Source organism: Bos indicus, chromosome 28 (assembly GCF_029378745.1).
Source record: "Bos indicus isolate NIAB-ARS_2022 breed Sahiwal x Tharparkar chromosome 28, NIAB-ARS_B.indTharparkar_mat_pri_1.0, whole genome shotgun sequence".
In the NCBI taxonomy this organism is placed as follows: Eukaryota; Metazoa; Chordata; class Mammalia; order Artiodactyla; family Bovidae; genus Bos; species Bos indicus.
In genome coordinates, this window is record NC_091787.1 from 43,014,044 (window position 1) to 43,038,267 (window position 24,224).

A 24,224-nucleotide genomic window follows, 5' to 3' on the forward strand; every position below is an offset into this window, starting at 1 on the left:
TCCGGGAACATCGCTTAGCTTCCTCGTCTGAGGCTCTGCCTCCAGGATAGGTCAAGCTTAGTAAAACGCCACCTCGCTGTAGGAGCTGGCCCGTCTGTAAACAGACTGATTGATTTGCAAGACGCATTTACTTAGTAAGAGTCACATTTTAAAATTGGGAACTTTAAAAACCTGCTTTGTAACTGCAAACATAATAGCAGTTCTTTGAGTTAAATTATTTCCCTACATCTCAGTTCTGTTCTGGGGTTCATGATAGAGCTTATGTCAATGCTCTAAACCTGTGCTCATGGTTTTCCTCGGACTTATTTTCATGTGACTCAGATATTGTGTGTGGACCTTCACTCTAAGGTATCCTCATTGATTGCTTTCCTCTCTTGTTTGATTGTGAATTTTAAAATCCACATTTTCCTCTCCTCAAACGCTAACTACCTAGATAATTGATTGAGCTTTCGAAATTCTCCCCAAATTTACAACATCGTCTAGATTTGACCCGAATTTCCGAATTGTGCTCAGAGACGGAGCTCACTTCTGTGCAGAGAGGAGTGTTGTAAAGATGGCCCTTCCCAGGCCAGAGCTGCGGCGACACCCCCCGGGGCCACCAGGGCCAGCGCCAGCACAGAGATGAAGGCGCTCAGGCCTACCTGGGCTGATCTCGAAGAGGTGCTTTCCCGGGTCCTCAGGGCCAGGAAGCAGTTCGGTCACCTGGGTCCCTTGCAGAGAAATAAAGCCCTAAACAGAGAAAACACGAGCGTGAGAGCATGAGATGGCTGCGAAAGGGCCTCTGTGGTCAGGGTCCTCGGGGGAGGGTGAAGCTGAGGGTCAGAGTCCCAGTGCCCCAGGCCCTGCTGGGCAGGTTGGCAGGGGCACAGGCCTCCTCTCCATGGCAGGGATGGGGTACAGAGGAGGCCCTGCACGGGGCCCCCACTCGAGTGGAATGGCACTACCTTCTAACACTCTCGGAGGCACTTGACTCACAGGAGACTGCCCAGGGTTATCACTCTTCTGGTTAAGACACGGTAAGCCCATCAGTAGCAGGGAAGAAGGCTCCATATTATGGGGGGCACCCCCTGTCCCAGTGTGCCCATTTTAGGTTTCGGAGGCAGGGGTTTTAGGTGGGAGAGAGTCCAGGAGAGGAAGGCTTCTTGTATGTAACTGTCCAGGAGGTGAGGAAGGCTTCTTGTATGTAACTGTCCAGGAGGTGACATGGGGGAAGAGATCTGTATGAGCCCAGCTGTGCCCCCTCCTGGCTGGCTGAGACTTCATTTCTTTACCCGTTTACATGGCGCCAGCCAGCATGCAGAGGGCATCAGCACAAATCGTGCCTCAAGCCCGGTATATCCCTGTGTGTATACTACAGGGGGTGGGGCCCTGCGGGGCCCACCCTCTTCTCTAATGCTGAAATCTGGTAGCCAGGCTGAAAGACGCAGAGGAAGAGCATGGGATACAGAGACCTGCAGGTTGGGTTTGAGCCCCTGTGCTGCACCTCCAGGCTGGGTGACCTCAGGCGACTAACCTCTCTGAACCTCAGTCTGCATGTCTGCACAATAGGATAGTAACTCCCACTTCTCAGGGTCACTGAGATGCCAGATTCCTGTTGAAGAAATCCTGTTCTAACACCAAGGTGCCGTTATAACCACCTGACTCACTGTCCCCACACACGGGGCTCAGCAGGGCCTTCTTCATCCCCTTTCTCGATGTTAGCAACTGATGTCCACTGAGGCCCTTCATTCATGCTCAGGTTTGTTCAACTCAGACTACATACAGCTCTAACTACATGTTATTGGTTCTCTCCATGGGAAATGCATTTTAAACTCCATACCTATAATCCACCTACCAGGGTTCAAATCCTGGTTCAGCTACTTCCTGGCTGTGTGACCTCAGGCAAATTGTTTAACCTCTCTGCGCAACCTCCCGATCTCCTTACCTAAGAAGAGTAATAGTCCTTTGTCAGGCTGTCTGTGAGCACTAAGTGAATTAGTACTTGGGACGCCCTCAGAGGAGGACCTGGCATAGTGAAAGCTGTGTATTTGCTAAGTAAACCCCAGCTCTTACTCTGTGTCAGGGTTCCACGCCGAGTGAAGAACATCACCCCTCCCTGAACTTGCCCAGGTGACTGGCACAGTCACCTGCTTTACCCACATGGTCGCCTCCAGTCCCCACTCCCACGTGTGGTCACAGAGTGCTCTTCTTTCCACCCCTATCTTTTCCAGGCAATTTCTGGCTTTAAAGGTGACTGGAGGCTCCACCGGGGGGCTTCCCAGATGGCTCAGTGGTATAGAATCTGCCTGCCAATGCAGGAGATGCAGGTTCAATCCCTGGGTTGGGAAGATCCCTTGGAAGAGGAAATGGCAACCCACTCCAGTATTCTTGCCTGGAGAATTCCATGGACAGAGGAGCCTGACGCGCTGCAGTCCATGGGGTTGCAAAGAGTCGGACATGACTGAGCACGCACTCGTGGAGGCGCCACGTGGCTGCTGAAGTCTTGTGCTGCATGAACACGTAGAGATGCCTTTTCTCATTTAAGCAATGTAAAGGCAGAACGGCATTTTTACCCACCGATGCTTGCTTTAGAGAAATTACAGCAATAAACCAGAGAACCAGATGGTAATCGTTGTAACTGAATTAACAGTTTCTTTCCAGGGAACCTAGAGCTAGTGGGAATAAATCAGGACCGCAACCCCAGGAAGGGGACACACGTTCACTGCATGATGTGCGTGAGATCCATCACTGGCTAATGGGAAGGGTCTCTTGTGTGAGCTGTTTCAGTAACTGTCTCGGTATACTTTTTGAGCACTCTGCTTTTTTTCTTCTGTGCTTCAATATCTGCCATCCATAAAATGGGAGTAACAGTATTGACACTGACATTATTTTCTACTCCAGCTGAATGGAAAAGCAGCAATAACTCCTGTTCACAGAATTTGTACTATGTTCCTGGCTTTTGTCTAAACTGCGGGGTTTAATCTTTCCAGAGGTGCCACAGTGGTGAGCACTATTCTCATTTTCTTGGACAAGCAGATGGAGGTTGGAGAGGTGAAGTAGCCATCTCCACGCACCACTGCTGGCAAGGGTGAGCTGGGATGTGCCCCCGGGGGTGTCTGACGCCGGAGTACTCTCCCTCCACATTTGTGACAACAGCTGCCGCTGACTTTGTGCGCAGGAAGCTTGCCTGGAGAGCCAGCAGGCTCTGGGACTCACCAACCAGTGCTCAATCAGAATCCCAGTGTGGCTTCCGTCACTGTGAAGGGGCCTCCGAACCAGCTTTTCTGTTTCTGGCATGATATCTGTGATGCCAGATACACAGGAGTCAGTATGAAGCCTCCAGCATTCTTGGGCTGGGTCTCAACCTTGAGCAGGCATCAGAGTCAGCCCAGGGCTTGTTAAAACAGGGTGCTAGGTCTGGTGGTGTTGTGGTAAATGTTCAACAACAGGCTCTCCGATACAAACCAGGCCATCTGATTTGCAGTGTCTGCCGACTTCTGTAACTTACTCCCCGTGGCCCATTTCATGTCACCACTGAATGTGACTCCGAGAAGAAGCTTACTGCAGGGCTCCTGCCACACAAACAGGACGCTGGTCAGCAGGCTCTGTCCTGTTGCTGCTCGGTCGCTAAGTCGTGTCGGACTCTTTGCGAAACCACGAACTGAAGCACACCAGGCTTCCCTGTCCTTCACTGTCTCCCTGAGTTTGCTCAAACTCGTGTCCACTGAGCCGATGATGCCACCCAGCCATCTGACCCTCTGTCGTCCCCTTGTCCTTTTGCCCTTAGTCTTCCCAGCATCAGGGTGTTTTCCAGTGAGTTGGCTTTTTACATCAGGTGGCCAAAGCATGGAGTTTCAGCTTCAGCATTAGTCCTGCCAATGAATATTCAGGGTTGATTTCCTGGTGTGAAGTCCTTGCTGTCCTAGGGACTTTCAAGTGTCTTCTCCAGCATCACAGTTTGAAAGCATCAATTCTTTTGTGCTCAGCCTTCCTTATGGTCCAATTCTCACATCCATACATGAGCACTGGAAAAACCAAAGCTTTGACTATATGGACCTTTGTCAGCAAAAGGATGTCCCTGAGCACAAAGAGTAGTAAATGAAGTCAAACAATTGGGGGTGATACATTTTGAGGACTGATTACTTTTGTTTTACTTATTTTTTAAATTTATTTTACTGAAGTATAGTTGATTTACAATGTCATGTTAGTTTTATATGTACAGCAAAGCGATTCAGTTTTATATATATGTATATATATACACTTTTTCATATTGTTTTCCATTACGGCTTATTAGAGGATATTGAATATAATTCCCTGTGCTACACAGTAGGACCTTGTTTATCCACTGATTATCTTTGTTTTTAATGTAATTTATTTAATTGTAGGTCTGTATGATTTAAATTCTAATAATGGAAATATTTAACGACTGGCTGGCAAGCAATAGCACTGACAGACCCATCCTTGGGGTTTCTGATTATAAAGGTTTGGAGAAAGAAGGAGAATCTGAGCAACTCCCTCAGAATTCCTGGCAGCCCGGTGGTTAGTACTTGGCACTTTCACATACATTCAATTCCTTGGGAGAACTAAGATCTCTGGAGCCTCGAGGCTTGACCAAAAAAAAAAGGAGAATCTGCATTTCCAACCAGCTTTCTGATGCTGCTGGCTCCCAGGAATACACTTTGAGAACTCGTGTTTAGGGGCAAAACTTAAAGCATCCAAAGGAAGCTGCCTTTTCCATAAACTTAGTCTGCACGCGAGTTTCCTCATGTGTAAAATGTGGCTAATAATAGTATCCACCTCCGGAGGCTATTGTGAGGGTTAAAGTGGTTCGATACTTTCACGCTGGCCTTGGAGCCAGGTTTTGGTGGAGCTGCCGTGCTTCCGACACCTGCAGTTCCCCAGGACAAGGGGGGGCCTGCAGCGCCTCAAACCGCGCTCTGGACTAGAGGGGTCTGGGATCTCCCCGAGGAGCCCAGAGTGAGCATTAGCACTTTGCAGCAGGAACAACATCTTTGAAGGCAGTGAAAAAACCTGTCACTTTATATTCTAAATCCAGAGAAAGTACTCCTCAAAAATAAAGGCTAAGTAAAGATCTTTTAAGATATACAAAACAAATATGAAATAATGCATCATTAGCAGACTCATACTACAAGAATTGTTAAAGACAGTTAGACAGAAGGAAAATGATATTAATTGGAAAAAATGACCAAAGGAATGAAGATTAATGGAGAAATAGAAAATAGAAATATTACTGTCTGAACCACCGGGGAAGCCCCAATTATAGTAAAAACGTCATTATCTATTTATCAAGAATCTAGAGAATGAGCAGATAAAAAAAAATTAGTAAGGATATAAATGACCTGAAAAAACAGTTTTGACCAATTTGACCTGATTGCTGCTTCCTCAACAGTAGAATATGTTTTCAAATGTCCATAAAACTTTTACTAAGATGACCATGACATGACTCAATAAATGGAAAAACGAATGAAAATATAACATATGTTCTCTGACCACAATGGAATTAAGTTAGAAATCAATGACAGAAAAATTTCTGGAGAATCCTCAAATATTTGGAAACCAATTAATATACTTCTGAATAACTCGTACATCAAAGAAAATAAGTCAAAAAGAAATATTAGAAAGTACTTTGAATTGGATAGAAATGAAAACACAACATATAAAAATTTGTTACATGACTCACTGACTTACAAAGCAAACTTTTGGTTGCCAGGGGGCAGAATGTGGGAGAACGGACGGTTAGGGGGTTCAACATGTGCGCTCTGCTATATTTAAAATAGGTAACCAGCAAGGTCCTACTATAGAGTATAAGGAACTCTGCTGAATGATATGTGGCAGCCTGGATGGGAGGGGAGTTTGGGAGAGGACAGATACATGTATGTGCTTGGCTGAGTCCCTCTGCTGTCCACTTGAAACCATCACAATACTGTTAATCTGCTATACTCCAATATAAAATAAAAAATTGAAAAAATTTGTTACATGCCTCTAAAGGAGTAGTTAGGGGTAAATCACAGCAGTAAATGCTGATATCAGAAAAGATGAAAGTCCTCAGTGACCTCAGCGTCCACCAAAGAAACCACACAAAGAAGAGTGGATTAAACCCAACGTAAAGAATGAGGAAATAAAGATCAGAGCAGCTATAAACAAAATGAAAAGTAAAAAGTAATAAAGTCAATGAAACTACAAGCGAGTTCTTTGAGATGATCAATAAAATTGATAAGTCTCTAGCCAGACTAAACAAGAAACAGACAGAAGATAAATTGCCAACACCAGGAAATGAGAGAGGTGACCTCAGTACAGATTCTTCAGTTATTAAAAGGGTATAATACCAGGAAAGGAGAGAGGTGACCTCAGTACAGATTCTTCAGTCATTAAAAGGATATAAGGTATAATAAGATAATGTTAAGAATAACATTATGTTAATAAATTTGGCAGTTCACATGAAGTAGATAAAAGAACACACCAACTACTGAGGTTCTCTCAAGAAATAGTTGCTGCTGCTACTGCTAAGTCGCTTCAGTCGTGTCCGACTCTGTGTGACCCCCATAGACGGCAGCCCACCAGGCCCTGCCGTCCCTGGGATTCTCTAGGCAAGAACACTGGAGTGGGTTGCCATTTCCTCCTCCAATGCATGAAAGTGAACAGTGAAAGTTAAGTCGCTCAGTCGTGTCCGACTCTTAGCGACCCCTGGACTGCAGCCCACCAGGCTCCTCCATCCATGGGATTTTCCAGGCAAGAGTACTGGAGTGGGGTGCCATCGCATTCTCCACAAGAAATAGTTAAGTAGCCTCATATCTGGTAAGGAAATGGAATTTGTAGCCAAAACCTTCCCACCAGGAAGACTCCAAACTCAGATGGGATTTTCCACCAGGAAAACTCCAAATTCTACCAAATATTTTAGGAAGAAATAACATCAATACTACACAAGCTCTTTTGAAAAGTGAAAAAAAAAAGTCATGATTTCCAGTGTATTTTATGAGGCCAACATTACTTGCATATAAAAGCAGTCAAGGACATTATAAGAAAGGGCCGCTACAGACCAGTATTGCTCAGGAAACTCTCCCAGCCTCAGTTTCCCTCTCTGTTCAATGGGCTTCTCGGGGAACCAAATGGGACAGAGTGAGCAGAGGGCCTGGAATGGAGCCAGACTATAGCAGCCACCCAGGAGGGCAGTGTGGTGGAGGTGTCACTAGTGAGAGCTTACAACCAGGGCTCAGACTGGGCCTTCAATGCCTGAGCAACAAGCCGAGCCTCAGTTTCCTCCTCTAGTGTGATGTGTTTTGAAGCCTCCACAGCACCAGGTTGGATGCCTGGCGAGAATAAGTGCTGTTGTTATAATTTGTGAACTATTATATAGTCAAGGAATAGAATCTGCTTTTAACCATTTTACAGGAGTAGGAATACATATACACATTTAAAAATAATTATCAGTTCAGTTCAGTTCAGTCGCTCAGTAGTGTCCGACTCTTTGCGACCCCATGAACCACAGCACGCCAGGCCTCCCTGTCCATCACCAACTGCTGGAGTCCACCCAAACCCATGTCCACTAAGTCAGTGATGCCATCCATCCATCTCATCCTCTGCCGTCCCCTTCTCCTCCTGCCCTCAGTCTTTCCCAGCATCAGGGTCTTTCCAAAATAATTATAGGGGTTTATAATTATTGTGATGGTGCCACTTAACGTGGGACTCAAGCAGGTCCAAGACTGAGGCTTGGTCTTCTTACCTGTGCAAATAAGGACATTAGCCTCTATCCTTTGTGCCTCACTGGGCTGCCCGAACTTGTGCTTTGTAAAGTGCTAAAGGCTGAATGAATACAAGTACTTGTCACAATTATTATTTTAAAACCTCTGTTGGTCTCTATATCTGTTCATTTGGTTTGGCCCTAGGAACAACCCCCTCCCTGCATAACACCATCCCTTGTGCCATAGAATAGGGTACAGTGCAGATTCGGCAGGCCCAGGATGGTGAAGGACAGGGTTCCTCTTTCATACTTTGGGGTGACAATCCAGGCGGGACCCCCTGCAGGGCCAGGGGTGTCTGTACTTCTCCCACCAGTCTGGGTTTTGAGCTTCACAGTTGTTCTCTGATCTTCACACTCTAACCCAGTTCTCTCTCTAAATTGATCAAAGCTGGTTCTCTGGGAAGTCTTCATTCTTCATCTTGAGAGAGGGAGACTGTCTAAAGAACCAACTTCTGAAATGCTTCCTAGCAAGTGTGGCATGACACGATTTTCTACCAGCAGAACCTTGGAAAATTGCAGACACATTTTTAAAAGTAACCACTCGGGGTTCTTTAACCCCTGTAATTCAGAGTGTGGCCTCAGATCAATCTTAGAAAGCTGTATCTTCTGACACCCAACCAAGAACTGAATTGCTCCAAATTCTAAATAATACAGATCAGAATGAATTTCAGTGCCAAGCAAGGAACCATTCTCCTCTCCTTATCACACAAGCCTGTAATCATGGTTCATTACTGTCCAAAATGTAGATATTTAAAAAGGCAAACTAAAAGTTGGAGATGAATTGCTTCTTGGTTGGGGTACTTTCTCTCCCTAAGAGTTGAGATGAGTCACTCGTCTGGTCTCATTCTTGGCTCAGGACTTCATCCTGAAGCTTCTTCCAACAAATTCCAGAGTGACACCACCTCCCATGCAATCCAAATGCACTTGGTGTGCTCCACGTGCCCCCTGCCCTGCTTCACTACCGCCAGAGGCCACACCTTGTCTCCTGAGAGAATCTGTCAGCCTGAGAGGTGTGCCCTTGGGGCAGAGTGTGGGAGGGACAGCGCTGTGCTTTGCAGAAAGCAGGGGCTTGGGGTCTCAGAACCAGCTTCCTGCATCTCCCTAGATGATCACAGGCCCTGAAGCCCTCACCGGGAGGGCTGCCCACCCCAGGACCCGAGCCCACAAAAGTCTAGCTAGGATCAAGGGTGAGCCTGGGGCCCAGGGCCTGGGGTCTGGACAAAGCCCTCAGCAACCCTCCAGCCTCAGAGCCAACAACCTCTCCCAACCCAGGGCGGGTGGGTCCTCCTTCGATGGTCTTGGATTTCCCTGTGGTTAGTTCTGCATCACTCCAGGACCCTGATCTAAGTTCTGCCCCAAATAATGAAACCCTGACTGTCCCTGAGGGACACCTGGGCACAGTTCTTCAATAGTCCCATCTCACTCCAGAGGCTGTGGGATTGAGGCTGTGCCCATCGTCCCAGCACTGTGACACCTCGGGCCCCACCCAGTCGGGAGGTCCCAGCACAGTCACCCCCCAGGCCCTTGTCATTAATGCTGTGATCGTGTTCACGAGAACAAGGTGCGATCCTATGTTGCAAGGCATCTGTGTGAAGCCAGCGCTCACTAGGTTTAGTATCCTGGCCCCCTGCATCACTGTGGCAGGCCCAATGCTGGGGTGCCGAGTAGCTTTCTAGAGACGCGGGGGAAGGAATGCTTGTGATGAGGGCCAGCATGCTTACACGGGTGCTTCCTAAACCCTCTGGTGGTGACAGGGCTCTGGCCAATCGGGACTGGGCGGGAGTGACATCATCCACTTCCAGGCCTGGCCCTTTACAAACTGCATGGGACTTCCAGCCTCCTCTCTTCCCTCCGTCCCTGCCTCAACCTCGGAGGCCACAGAGATGGATGAGGCTGCCGTCTGGTCCACAGCAGACTTGCCGCAGCAAGAGGTAAACTATTATTGCATTTAGGTGCTGGGATTTCAGGGTTGAGCTCTGTTTAACCGATTAGATATACCGAGCAAATACAATGGGGTAATTTTGCCCCAAACCGCTCACTTGGCCCGATAAACTTTTAATATCATAGTACTATTGAAACACTGTATTTCTCTGCAAAGCCACTTAACTAACAACAGTTATCCTCTTGCTCCTCTGATTGAATGTTGGGAAGGAAGAGCAATGAGAGGGCAGATCCATCTACTTATGACACAGCCTTGGGGGCATGGGAGGATGGCATCTGCCTAGCTCTGTGGTCAAAATGCTGAGCAGGACATGGCAGAAGGTCTGGGTTCTGGCCTCCAACTACAACAGCTGGAGAACCCCCTTCCTCCCTGACCCTTCGGACTGCAGCGTGGGAAACCCAGTAAGGATACAGGTCACTATCCAAAAAGGCCGATGGCTCCCGCTGTCCCTGGCTGAATGCCCCGCCTGTAAATGATCCCCGTTGAGCAGTGGAGGTCCTGGGAGCGTGAAAATGCCCCCGTTTCTCTTGGCTCAATGGACCAAATGGGAGGTCTCTTTGCCTCCTTAAAATACCTTGTGTGCGAGGTGAAGTTTAGGGAGAACTACCCCTGTTTTCTCTGGTGTCCCTGTGATGGCTGCAATGGTCACTGCAATCAAGAGTGGATGCATTTAGAAGAGAAGCAGCCATCAGAGGGCACGAGCTCTGAGTCTTCTAGCAGGGAATGAGACTTCACTGGTCAGCCACTTCTTTCCAATATATTCTCTGACCCAAGACTCAGGCAGATGTTGGTTTCAACTTCTGCTGCACCTACGTGCTAACTCTGCCCTTGGCCTTCAGAGCCCACGGGGCAGGGTTGGAGAAGCCTCTGCCTCAGAACCGGGAGCCCTTGATAAGCAGTGGTGCCTGGCCCCTGCCCACATGGTGAGGAGACCGGGGGACGTGGCCGCCCCACAGCCAGGGTCTGCAGCACTGAACACAGAGATGCTCTTCCATGCACTGCCCCTGCAACGTTTCTGGGGCAACACAGCTTCCAGCCTTCTCTGCCCATGATGAATAGTCTGCCTTAAGGCTCCCCCTGCCATTCAGGTTGGCCTGGGAGCTCACTCCCTGGGAAGCTTGTTCTGCTCAGAATACCTACTGTCGGGACATGCCAGGTCTGGGTGCTTGCCTTGGATGGGAGGGACCACCTCTTGACTGGAAGTGGTTTGATTCTAACTTATTGCTCTCCAGGCCCTGCAACTGTTGTTATGCTCTGGGGTCTACGGTCATCTGGGAGAGGGGCTGCTATGCTGTTTAGTTGAGAGCAGGTTAGCCTGAGAAACATGGTATAGATTCCTTTGCACTGATCCCTGCCAGGCTGTCTTGCTGAGAAGACTGCTGCCGAGAGCACATGCTGCTTTCTGCCGAGGAAGGCACACTCCCATCCGAATCCTCTGTGAAAGATCATTCAGGAGACCTGCCCACTGTCCTCAGTAGACAAGGCCAGGCAGCAAAGTCAACAGCAACACCCCTAATCAGCTCCATTTTGCTGATAAATTGTAATTCAGTCTTCAACTAATGTATGAAGGAGCTAGAATGTCCCAAATACAATAAGTAAGTTATGCTCATCTAAACAATGAATAAGACATGGTTTCCATGTGGCCTCAATGGTATTTGATTCAGTTTTTTGCCTCGTAATTGACAAAATGAGTCATTTACCAGTCTTCCAGCTATTACTGTAAATTAACTGGGTTCAGTTGAAAGCCAAAGGATTGATCTATTTTAAGCGGAAGGCATTTAAATACTGTAAGCGAATATCCGTGCTGACTTAAATTAGCAGACCCTGAGAGAAGCTTATTATATTTCCACCAACAGGCAGACACACTGGAGGAAAAATAGAAATCAGTTTTAGAAGGTGAAGATCCATTCTGTAGGCAGTGACAGTCTGAGTGCAAAATAATTCAGAGGCAACCAGGACACTTGGCAGCTGTGATTTACATACTCCTGAGCAAGTCATCAGGCTTCTTAATAACCGGGTTTTCCTTCCCCACAGCAGTGGCAAGGTCTCACCGTATAATGATGAGTTGTAGGTAGTCCTAAGGCACTGTCATTGCCACTCCAGGGGTCGCTTTCAGAACCTCTGCCGTATGGTACGAGATAAGCTTGAACACATATTTGGGGGTGGTCATGTTTTTCCTTGACATGTCAGATGCAGAAAAAAAATTACTTTAATGAAATAGCTTAAAAACTGTTCAAAAACGACTTGGCTGCTGTAGTCAATTCTAAATTTACTGAATACATTTATGTTTGATTTTTAAATAACTATTCGGCAAGAATTTTCATTTGATCTGTTAGTGGAGTGGAGTTACATTTCTCAAATAGCTACAAAAAATATATAAAGTATCCCTTAAAGAGAAGCCATGCCTTCTGATATTGGAACCTAAATAAATGATTTTTTTTTTTTAAGAAAAAATAAGACTCCAGTGAGTAATTCTTCACAAAAGCAGCATTTGAAATTATCCCCAAGGGCATTTGAAATCAGAAGACATTTAGTGTTTAAGTTTTCTTCTGCAGCACTAATGGCAATGTTAATACCAGTATGCAATTAGCTCATGGTTATTTCTATCGCCCTGCGGAGGACATCTGCACAACAGCTACTGAGCTCTCCTGAGGTGGCGAGTGGGCCTTGTCCTTCCCTCACACACATGCAGGTTCCTTCCGAGCACAGCTGGATCGTCTGGAATGTGCTGTGGCGAGATCTGTGGGGCAGTTAGGGAGGTAATTCAGCATCAGGGACTGGAACAAAGTATCCTTCATATTTGGGGGGCGCATGGTAGCCTCTGTGCAATTCTCTTTGTCCTGACTATGGCTTTTGGAGGTCCACAGAATAAATGTAGTCTTGTTTGCATAAGGACGCAGGGTCTGATCTAGTACCTTTCCCAAGACTTCTCTTCTCTAAATGATTTATTAAGTTTGTCTCTCATACCAGTAGGAGTTCAGTTTCCTGGGCATCCTGGCTGCTGGTGATTGGAATGGGCTAGAATGTCCAAGGATGTCTCACTTGGGGCCATGAGGTCTGTCTCCTCATAACTGTGTGGTCCACTCAAGCATCCTCACAGTATGGCAGGGCTTCCCCGAGCAAAAGCAGAAGCTGCTTGGTATCTCAAGGACTGAACCCAGAACTTGCATGGCCTCACTTCTGCCTCATTCTGTTGGTCAAGTAATCACTAGGGCAGCTCAGGTGCAGAGGAGAGGAAGGAGACTGTTTCTCGTTGGGCTCATACACATGTAAGTGTTAGCTTTTATTTAGATTTAAACCCATGAAGTAAGGCAGGGCCAAGATCAGGGCCATGCTGCATGCCACTGGACTTCTCTTGCTTGACTGAGCTGGGTGATTGCTAACCCTCCACTGGGTAAGTTCCACCCAGGTGAGGAGCTCACCACTAGGGCATGATCTTACTTTCATAGCAGCCCTATAAGGTAGGTGTGGGTATGCTCACCTCACAAAGAGAAAACTGAGGCTTAGAGAGGGCAATAACTTCTCTGGTTACTAGCTAGTAAGCCACAATCTAGAAATCTGTCGTTCTCTGTCATGCGGGATTCAATAACTCGCTAAGTCCAGACACCTGGGTGTCCACGATGGTCTTGATGCCCACTGGTCTGGACTCAGTTGGAAAAGGTAATACAGGGGCTCTCAGGGAGCCCCACGGATTCGGGTGGTCCGTGCTTCCAGGGCCTGTCACCTGTTTTCACATTTCATTTTAGAAGCCTCCTTGAAGGGCTTCTATCTTAGATACCATTCCAAGGACTACAGGAATCTTGCCTCCGAGTGTTTAGGCAGCACTGACGTCACTACAGCTGCCAGCTGCCATTTGTCCGGCCCTCAGGGCAGCCACAGAATATCACACCGAATGTGGGAGCAAGAAGGCTACAATGATCTGCACAAACCTACAACTCGTAGGTGGTACAAATGGGATTTGAACCCAGGTTCTCTGATTCCAAATACTGTTTTCTTTCCATGGTATGAAAGCCTCCATTCCACCCTTCCAAGCATCACTTTCTCCACCTGTACAATGGAAATGGACTGTATCTGCCCTTGTAGGGTTGCTGTGAGGCTCAAGGAAATTATTAACGTTATTTAATTTATAGTAAAAAAGTATGAAATTATGAAATTATTTTAAAAAGTATTTATTGAGCATCTACTAGGAGTCAGGCACTGTTCTAGACACTGAGGACACAGGTAAAGCCAACCAAACAAAATCCTGACCGTGATGTGCTTACAGTCTAATAAGCAAAGCCAGTAAAATGAGTTTCCTGCCACCTATCGAGCACTTTACAAAAACAATGAAATATTTTCCCACCAAGGATCTAACACAAGGCTGGATCAGAGTGTTCACGCATTCAGTCAATTTATTCATTTCTTCATTCATTCTTTCACGTAAGCATCAAATATTACTGATCACTTATGGGTCAGGCACCATGCTGGGCGGTGGGAAAAGATAAGTGGTAAGTGGACAAGAGGAGAAGCGGGTGACCGAAGATGAGATGGTTGGATGGCATCACTGACTCGATGGACATGAGTTTGAGCAAACTCAGGGAGACACTGAAGGACAGGGAAGCCTGTCCTGCCTGTCCTTCCGACTCTTCCACAAAGAACTGGACACGACTTAGCAACTGAACAACAAAGTAGACAGAGGTCCCACTTGAATGAGGTTTACAGCCTAGAATGGAGAAGACGTGAAGCTGAGAAATTTTTACAAAATGCCAGTAGTAATGTCAACGGTGGCGACAACGATAACAACAATAATGACCTCTAGGCTGGTTTGACTAACAGTTTACAACCAATGAAGGAGGCTCAGCTAGGGTTTACTGAGTCACCTCCAGCTGAGTTGACCTTACAAGGTCTGGCTGTGAAAGAGCGTCTGACACATGGCTTGCTCTGTGACTTGCTGTGAGCACAGACTGGCTCAGACCAGCCTGATGGGATCTTAACCTTGCCCCCACATCGAGCTGAGATAAGGGCAGAGTCTTGCCAGCCAAAGCTGTGAGGTTCCGTGGGCAGACATTAAGCAGACTTCAGGCGCTGTGGTAACACACCCACTAACCTAGGCCTGATGCCAGTCCCCAGTTCCCTCACAGGGAACATGGAAACCACACAGGCACCTTTCTCAGGGGCCAGGACCCAAGCAGCCAGCTCATGACAACACTGCTTTTGTCTTTGACCTGCAAGCTGGTAAACAAAGCCTGGGGGAAAGGGGTGACTGGCTGCCTGTTGGAACATTCCCTGTAACCTTCAGGCTCTGGGGTCAGATGGTGTCTTTCCTCCCTTGAGCTTTTCTCTTTCTTAAAGGCTGCAGATTTCTGATCGCCTAGTATTAATGTCCGCTCCTAGAAGTGCATCTGCTTTCCCATCCATCTTGTCTCTCTTCCTCCCAATTCCAAGCTTTTTACTCTAAATTAGATCAAACTTTAAATCAATCTTCTCTCCCACTGCTGAGCCTCCCATTACTTATGCTCCTGGAAAACAACACAAACAGACCTCAGCCTGCTCTCAAAGTGAGGCTTGAATTGCCTCTGCGAGAACCTGCAGCTGCATCCGCCACCAAGCGTAGGTCTGAGCCTCTGCCACGCCGGATGCAGGCATCAGCTCCCACACACTCTGTCTTCTGCTGCTTCCACGGTTCCTCAGTCCCTTAGTTCAACACCTGGAAGTTTTGGAGGACACCAGCCCCATCTGATGGTTCTGCCTCCAGCCTGGTGCCCTCCCAACCCCTGCCTGGGCTGCTGTAGATGCCCTTCCTCTTGGAGCACCAGAAACTAAGCCTGAGCCCCGAAAGCTCTCAGCCCCTCAGTGCTGACAGAACACGGATCCAGTGTCTGAGCGTGGCACCCCCAGCCCTCCACATGCAGCTTTCGGTGCCACATGCAGTGTATGGGTTCCTGCCGACGCGTGAGCCTCGCACTCCTGCTTCAGAGACCCGGGGCTCCTCCCCGGGTGTGAGCTGCCAGACTCACGCCCCCTCCCCCAAGTTCATTTTAAAACATTTTCTAAGTACCTTCAATGTGCCAGGGCCAGCTCTGCAGGGGCGGGCTGGGCTTGGCGGCTCTGCCTGGAAGGGGGCGCCCATTGTCTGACCTCTAGGCTGCTCCCCTTTCTCGTTATCTGCAGAGAGCTGTCTGGGGCTGTGTCCCTGCTGCATTCCTTTTCTGCTTTTCATTTTTCTTTTCTTGTTTAACTTAAAACATTTTAGAATATGGACTTAAATAAATATAGTCTCCCTGTGAGAAATTAAAATGCAATCACCACTCAGTACTGGTGGGGAAGGGCTCCTATACTGCTGCTCCCCCTGTGAAGTTATCCAAATCCTTGGATTCTCAAGTCCCTTATATAAAGTGTGTAGTATTTGCATATAGGGGCTTCCCAGATGGCGCCAGTGGTAAAGAATCCTCCTGCCAATATTGGAGACACAAGAGCTCATGCACATCCTCCCTATACTTCTTTAAAGCGCCTCTAGTACAATGTCAGTGCTGTGTAAATAGTTCCCAGTGTACAGCAAATTCAAGCACTGCTTTTTGGAAACTTCTGGAAAATTTTTTTCCTGACTAGTTTTACTCCCAGCTAAGTTCGTGGCTGTAGAACCCATGGATATGAAGCGCCAACTGTAATACAAATAAATCTCGAGTTTTTGATCATCACCCCATTCTCCATGTTCTCCCCAAAGCCTTACCCTGCAGTTTTGATGTGCAGTAGTTGTATTCTGAAAATTCCAAAATTATTTTAGCTTTATTTCTCTTATTTTTTTTTAAGTGAGAGTTCTATCTCATAATAGTTTTAGAGAATCGAGTAGTTCTGCCAGGCTTATTATAAGGCAGCAATTTCTTCCTGTTCTGCTATTGCCCAAATCTTAGTCACCACTTCCAGCTCTTTTAGGTGAGTTTTTTCGTTTCTTATGTTTATTTCTAAATATACGCTTATATACTATGTATTCACTTAAAATTTAGGGACTGGGACGCTCCCTGGCAGCCCAGTGACTAAGATACCCGGCTTCTACTGCAGGGGTTAGGGTTTGACCCCACATGCTGCAGGGCAGCCCCCAAAAAATGAAATCAATAAATGGATTCTGTGTAAAAAAATTTTTTTAGGCATTATCTACGGAATTCCCAGCACGGAAGTTTGAAATTTTGCTTTATTTAAGTCCCCTCCCAGCCCTACTCCCCCACAGTGTGACTTCCTGAGCCCCCACAGAACCTTTGGTTTCATCAGTCAGCACCCACTGTTTACACTCCCATTCTGGGAAATTTAACTTAATTGAATAGTTTTTCTAAGGATTCCTTTTTGCTTCATTTCTAGAACTCCTTCTCAGATGCTGAGTCGTCTTTCCTCTTTTCCTCTCTGTTCTTCTTTCTGAGAGATTATGTCAAGTTTTCCATCCAAGCTTTCATTTGAGTTTTTGTTTCTGGTATTTCATTTCTCAATTCTGGGAGCTGGTTTGTGCTCTGGCTGTCCATTTTATAGTCTCTCTCTGAGGATGTCAAAGATAGTTTTATATACAAGCTTTCTCCCCCTGCATAGTTTTTATTGCATCCAAGTTGCTTTTTAAATTTTGTTCCTTTCTTGTGTTTCTGTCCAGCCTTCATATGTGATCCTTCCCTTAAGCGCCTAGTGACCCAAAGCTCTTCATGCCTACTAGTTATAGCTCTCTAAGCAACTGACTGGAAGTTATATGAGGGGAAGGCAGGGGATGTTTACATGGCAGGCTGAAAGGGAGAAAGAGAGAGAGAAAGAGAGAGAGAGGGAGAGAGAGAGGAGAGAGACCTGCCTGGGCTGTGTCATGGGGGACCCCTGCTGTCAATACGTTTTGTTTTTCTTCTTGGCCTATCAGATTTTCCAGTGAAATTCTTCATTTCCTTCCTGAGGGCTATTCCTGACTGCTGGGATCTGGGAGCCAAGTGTGGGATGAAGACTGGAAGAGCTAAGCAACTGGTCTGCATGTCCACCTCCATCTAAGGCTCCTGCTGCAGACTGGTGCCTCCCCCACCTCAACGATAAGGCCGGCGTCCTCAGTGTCCTTCCCAGTTATACCCCAGTGAAGAGGGCAGTCACGCTTTGCGCCAGATGGTTCGGGAGATCTGGGACCTAACTGCTTTTTAAAGTGACTTTCAATCAGTCCTGTATGGAGCTCTTCTTTTGCCCTCATTTTCAGAGATAATTGATCCTGCAAGTGTTCTGAGGGGCCCACCCCCTCACCCCCCAACAACCAGATGCGGTGTTGTGCTGTCTGTAGTGCTGGCTTGGAACTGAGCGCACTAGGGTCTGCCGAGTCAGCCCTGCTGTCTGGCATCCTCCAGCGGCCGGCTCGCCCCTGCCGTCTCCATCCAGGTGCGTCCACACCTTCCGGAGCCTTTAGCGCTCCATACTGGAGTTCTGGGGTTTTAAAGTCTGTCATCCTTCACTAGAAGCTTGAACTCAAGCTTTGATTTTCTATTAACGTAAGTGTTACAAAGTGTGTGTGTGTTTTATTTCCGTGTGTGCAGATTTCTCTCTCTTGCATACGTGCCCTCACTCACTACCACTTTGTTCTTAATTTCTAAGTCTTTTTTTTTTTTCTTTTGCACTATTTTAAGTCTCCATAATTTCATTTTTCTTAAAAAATGGAGAACAATGAGAATTCTTTTCGTTGTTTATGTATCCTTCAAAGCTATGTCATTAACAGCATAAAAGTTCACAGCTGATCTATTTTCTAAGTAGGTTTTTATTTATGTTATAATGAAATATTTCTCCTTGTTCCTTTTTTTTCCCTGTCACCTTGACTTCTACTTGATTTTGGTGTTCCTAAATCTGCTTTCTTTTTGCTGGCATAGCTTTTTATTTATGTTATAATGAAATATTTCTCCTTGTTCCTTCTTTTCCCCATCACCTTGAATTCTACTTGATTTCAGTGTTGCTAAATCTCCTTCCTTTTTGCTGGCATACCTTTTTCCCGGCATACCTTTTTCCCTCATGGTTTTGTTTTGCAACCTTTATGTTTATTATGTTATTACTTTCTCTCTTTTTTAAGCCAGACATCTACTTTCTGTCTTTTAAGAGACAGATGAATCTGACCTATTCATGTTTATTATGACAACTGAAATATTTGTTCCTATTCCTTGGTATCTTATTTATTTACTTTTTGTTTTCTATTTACCTTTTTCTCTTGTTTCCTGACCCCCTCCATTCTCTGCACATTTGTTGAACTGATTGCATTTAACATTGCTACATTTTTTCCGTCTTATGTTTTGTAAGTTATACTTTCCATTTCTATTCTATTCCATCTCTGTTCGAAGCCAAGAAACCCACAGGGAAGAAGGGGGATAACTAAATTTAAGTGAATCTTCAAGCAGTGGAAACGGACTGGGCTGATCAATAAAGAATGTGGCAGGAGTTTTCATGGTGCAAGAAACACTTCGCAGAAGCTTAAGCCATTTAGCAGGAAAAGAACTGGAATCTTCTATTAGTAAAACTGTAGGATCTGTCTGCTGGAAACTATTACGGAAAAGCGTTTGGGAAAGCTGGAGGGACAGGGCCACACTTTCAGGCTCAGTTTTAAAGCACCTTAGCCTAGCTTTCCCATCTGAGTTCCCATCTGAGCCAGTTCTTTGCCCATCTTGAATTTTCCCCATCTCTGCGCTCTATGTTCTCTGCTGATCTTCCTGCCATTGAGAAGGGCAGAGTGGAAGGGATAGGGCTCTGGAGAGAGAACAAGAGGGTGGGCTGGGAGTGATCCTTATCATGCACATGTGCAGCATCAAGGGTAGCTGGACATCCCCCCTCTCCACGATTATATCTGCTGGACACACAACAGGCCATCTGTTAGGAGGGAGCTCACTCCTGGGCACTTCTGTCACTGTGAACAGGGAGCAGGGCCCATTTTCCAGGAACCAGATATTGAAAATTAGTCCATTACATGTAGTTCATGCAATTAAAAGGAAATCTGTGGGCTGTTTTGCCAGAAGGCATGCAGGTTTGAGATCATACTATAAAGCTAAATGAGTCGAATTTGACCAAGAGTCTCCTTGAGATTGGGAACCTGAGCAATGGGGCTGCTACAAAAGTCAGGCTTTGTTGGGGAGGGGAGATTCCGGAAAAGAATAATCCCCCATGAGGGACTGGCAGGGTCACTGAGACCCCAGAGAGTCCAAAAGAGGAGCCATGGGCATGACCCTGGCATCGGCTGGGAGATGCTGGCACCCTTCGGGGACCCAATGGCTCCCTGGTGACAGCTGCCCTGGTTTAGCTTGGGTGGCACCCCAGGGCTGCTTCTGTGTCCAGAAGGTGGTGCCTGGGATGTCAGTGCTTCCATTCTATTAACTGTTTCCACCAGAAGCCACTGACTTCTGGAAAAGGTGACAGGTGAGGGAGAAGACTGTCCAGGTTGGGAAATGGTGACAGGTGAGGGAGAAGACTGTCCAGGTTGGGAAATCTGGGGGATGGAGGTTCATTGTGGAGGTGCAGTGATGGGCAGGGCCACCTCAGGCTCGTGGTGAGCAATGTGTGGGAAAGCCTGGGGCGGGGGTCCACAGTAGTCTGGGTGACCTCCATGTGTCACTGTAGCCCAGAGTTCACCCAGAATCATGGTGCATTTCCCCCAGGAGATGGTGCTGTGGGCTGAGCCAGGAGGGCTCTGACATGCTAGGGGCCCTGGCCACTTGTGGCTACCATCATCAGAAGCACATGTCTCTAACAGGACAGCCAGGAGAGTCGAGATGCTACTAAAGGAGGCTGGTCTTCACCACACAAGCAGAGACGAGAAGGAAAACGGTGGGCAAGCAAGAGGTGTGGTTCCCGATCTGGGGAGCAGGCCGAGTGGCAGAGCTGGGGCGGCAGGGCTGAGGGTATATTGGGTACCCTGACTTAAGTAGCCCATGTGCTAAGATCTGTGTTCAGTTCTCGGTGTATGTCTGTGAGGTAGGTAATAATGTCTCTATTTTAGTAATGATAAAACTGAAACAAAACAAATAAATAAGTGACTTGTTTCAAGTTATTCAGTTAGCATGCTTGACCTAACTCAGATCAAATTCAAAGTTCCTATTTGATCCATTCCACCTCTCTTTCCTCCCTTATAAAGCCTGGGAGGCTGGACAAGATCAGAGCTCCATAAACTTTAGCTTAGATCCACCTTCGTGAATTTTGTCATCCCTACCTCTCATCTCTACTGTTAATGATTTAAAAGTTTTCCTTAAATAAGTCTCGCTTATTTGTGTGTGTGCATATATATGCACACAACATATAATTTACCATTTTAACAATTTTTAAGCGTATAGTTTAGTAGCATTAAGTACACTCACATTGCTGCACAAGGCTTTTTGTTTTTAACTTAGATATAGTTCAGAAAGGAAAACATGCAAGGCCTCTCACGAACGGAAATCAGTATAACTTTCCATAAACAGAAGTTAACCACTAGAATAAATACAGTGAAGGCAGAAAGTGATTAACTTGCAGCTGGTGACTATTGTCACTGAGATCTCTGTGATGAGGGCTGTTCCTTCCCACCCTCAGAGCTCCATTTTTTAAAAATTTTATTTATTTTTTTTAATTGAAGGTTAATTGCTTTACAGAATTTTGTTGTTTTCTGTCAAAGCTCAACATGAATGAGCCATAGGTATACATATATCCCCTCCCTTTTGAACCTCCCTCCCATCCCCCCCATCCCACCCCTCCAGGTTGATTCAGAGCCCCGTTTGAGTTTCCTGAGCCACATAGCAAATTCCCATTGGCTATCTATTTTCCATATGATAATGTAAGTTTCCATGTTACTCTCTCCATACATCTCACCCTCTCCTCCCCTCTCTCCATGTCCATAAGTCTATTCTCAGAGCTCCATGTTTTTAAGGGAGGATCCCAAGTATTGGGAAAGTGTTAAAGATATGACAATTCCTTCTTCATACTCAGAAAATGTGGAAGAGGATTGACTTTTCCAAGAAAAGAGGGTCATTTTCTCACTGTGGCGTCAACGCGATCCTGCACTATGCCCAGGCACCTCCTTCCATCTTGCCCATCACAGAGCTCCTTCCCCGCCTCCCAAAATTCTGTGATCCCTGACCCCAAAAAAGGTGATCTCGCTTTACTTTCCAATTTGGACCAATGACTAGGTGCAGCCTTTCTTTGAGAGAAGTCCTTCAAGTTCTTCCCCATTTTCCTCAAGAGAAACAAGGGTAGCTCCCAGACTTTAATTCTCTGTGTGAATCCCATAACAAGGGTTAACTTGCCTGAGCTCCACAAGCCCAGCCACCTTGGTCAGCAACATGCAGAGCACTTGGTTACGATGTCTGCATGGGGCAGCTGTGAGCAGGACACACCATGATGGATGAGGCCAGCGGCTGCTCTGAGTGAACTCAGTGCAGCTGGGTGGAAAGGCAGACGTGGTAAGCACCAAAGGTGGAGCTCAAAGCACCGGTGAGAACAGAAGCCGTCCAGAGGAGCAGAGGCCTCTGACACAGGGGCTTCAGAATGAGCCAGACTCCAGTGTGACGTCAGATGTGCCTGGGCGCCTGTTTCCCTGCACAGTGGAAGAAGTGGAGTCTGTGTCCTCCACGGAAGCACTGAGAGGTTGAAAAGGACATAAAGAAGAAATTTTTTTTTTTTTTCCTGGCCGTGCCACAGGACATGTGGGATCTTAGTTCCCAGACCAGGGATTGAACCTTTGGCCCCTGCTTTGGAAGCACCGACTCATAACTACTGGACTACCCTTTGGGTGGTTGCTTTTTTTTTTTTTTTTAAGCCATGCAGGGATGCTCTCTATCAACATTAGAAGGAAACACTTCAAAGCCTGAAGCTCTAGATGTGTTGCAGTAAAACCAGGTGTGATCCCAGGAATGTGAGAGCTGAGGATAAATCTCACTTTGGAAACCCCAGTGAAATGTCATGCTGAGCGGAGTCACAGGCTTGGTGCCTGCAGGGTGGAGGTGCTGATGGGAGGGTCTCTCTTTGCCTTCTCCCCTCTCCTGGAGACAGTTAACCATGCCCCCTGGAGCCCCACCATGATGCCCATGGGACGCGGGATGGGTGCTTCTCACCTGGGGCTTGGTCTCATCTTTGTCCTTGTAGTAGAAGAGCTGATCCCCACGCAGCACGAACCAGCGCTGCTGCCAGCCCTTCATGATGCTTCTCTGCTTCTTCAGCCAGCCCGCCTTCAGCACGGGGCCCAGCCTGCGGGGGCAGGGCGGCCGCCCGGGGCTCCGGCTCTGCTCCCCCATCACCAGGCTCTTGGAGCGGGCTGGAAGTCAAGCACACACAGTGAACACGAAGGATGGCAGGCCTTGGTCAGTCCTTGCCCCACTCTGGCATCCCAGCCTCCCAGTAACCACTGTTACGGGAGCTTCAGCCAGCAGGGCGTGACCATGCTTGGCCCGCCTCCTCCTCAGGTTGCAAGGGGCAAGGGCTGGGGTGCCTTAACACTGTAGCCAAAGGTCATGCACCTTGGGGAGCACACAGCCTGCTTCCTGGTTAGTTTCTGCTGTGTCTGTGGGACCCCAGATTCTCCATTTCCCCAGGCTTGCTCATCCATCCATCCATCCATCCATCCATCTACCCATCTTTCCATGTGCTCAATGACTCACTCGTCAATTCAGCAACTAATATTCATACAGTATCTATATGTGCCAGTCGCTGTCACAGGTATTAAGAAACAAGCACCGAAATACGAAGCATAACCATCTGGGTCCCACTGGAGCTCACCTTCCAGCAGGGTTCCTGTCACTCAGGCTCCAAGGGAGCTGGCCCCAGCAGACTCCCTCCCTGGATTCTGCATGGTGCCCCTCCTCTGGAGGCATCACCATTGCCCAGAAGCCCCCACCCGCACTGGCAAACTCCCTCGCTGCTTCCCTGAGACCATCTTGGTGGCTGGGCCTGGCCAGCAGGACCTCTGCTGCACTTGCCTGCTGTGACTGGTTGATGGCTCCCTGGCGGGACAAAGGGGCTGCCCTCCTCCCTCAGAGCCTTGGAGGGCCTGTGAGCTCTTCTGCCCTGCACATGCCACTGGGCAGCACTCTGCCAGAGTTGGTACTGCCTTTCATGGTGACTGATTTCTTGCCCCTCCCCTACCTCCCTGACTCTTGTCTCAGGCAGAGCTCCTCTTCTCTCTCTCTCTGGCGAGGATCAAGGATATTGCTGCAGGGGTCACTAGGAAGGCCAACCTGGACTTTGGAGGAACAACTCTGAGTCCAAATGTAATCACACTTGTAATCACATTTGTAATCTTTAGACCATAGATCCTGACTTGGGATTGGAATGCATGGTCCCCCCAACCCACGACTACTGCACTGCACCTGTGATTGTGTGTGTGTGTCTGTCTGTCTAAGCTTCTCTCATTACTCTAGTGACTGCAGCTCCCTAAGCCTAGCTGACCTCTGTCCATCCCACTGACCCAGGCCTTTCTTGCGTCCCTCGCCCACTCAGCCCCTGGCTTCGGCCGCATGCCACTGCTGTGCTGTGCTCAACTGTGTCTGACTCTTTGTGACCCCACGGACTGTAGCCTGCCAGGCTCCTCTGTACAAAGAAGTTTCCAGGCAAGAAAACTGGAATGGG

General features: G+C 47.4%; 1 protein-coding gene across 6 annotated transcripts in view; it reads right to left on the reverse strand.

The window, feature by feature from the left end:
• ARHGAP22 (Rho GTPase activating protein 22) overlaps positions 1 to 24,224 on the reverse strand; it is a 179,512-nt gene that overhangs the window by 105,013 nt on the left and 50,275 nt on the right. For all 6 annotated transcript variants that reach the window (XM_019954121.2, XM_070782225.1, XM_019954123.2 and 3 more), the window contains 2 exons: positions 22,715 to 22,914; positions 642 to 729 (listed from right to left, as the gene is read on the reverse strand). In XM_019954121.2, the coding sequence (XP_019809680.2) occupies positions 642 to 729; positions 22,715 to 22,914 (288 nt within the window). The remainder of the gene's footprint in view (positions 1 to 641; positions 730 to 22,714; positions 22,915 to 24,224) is intronic.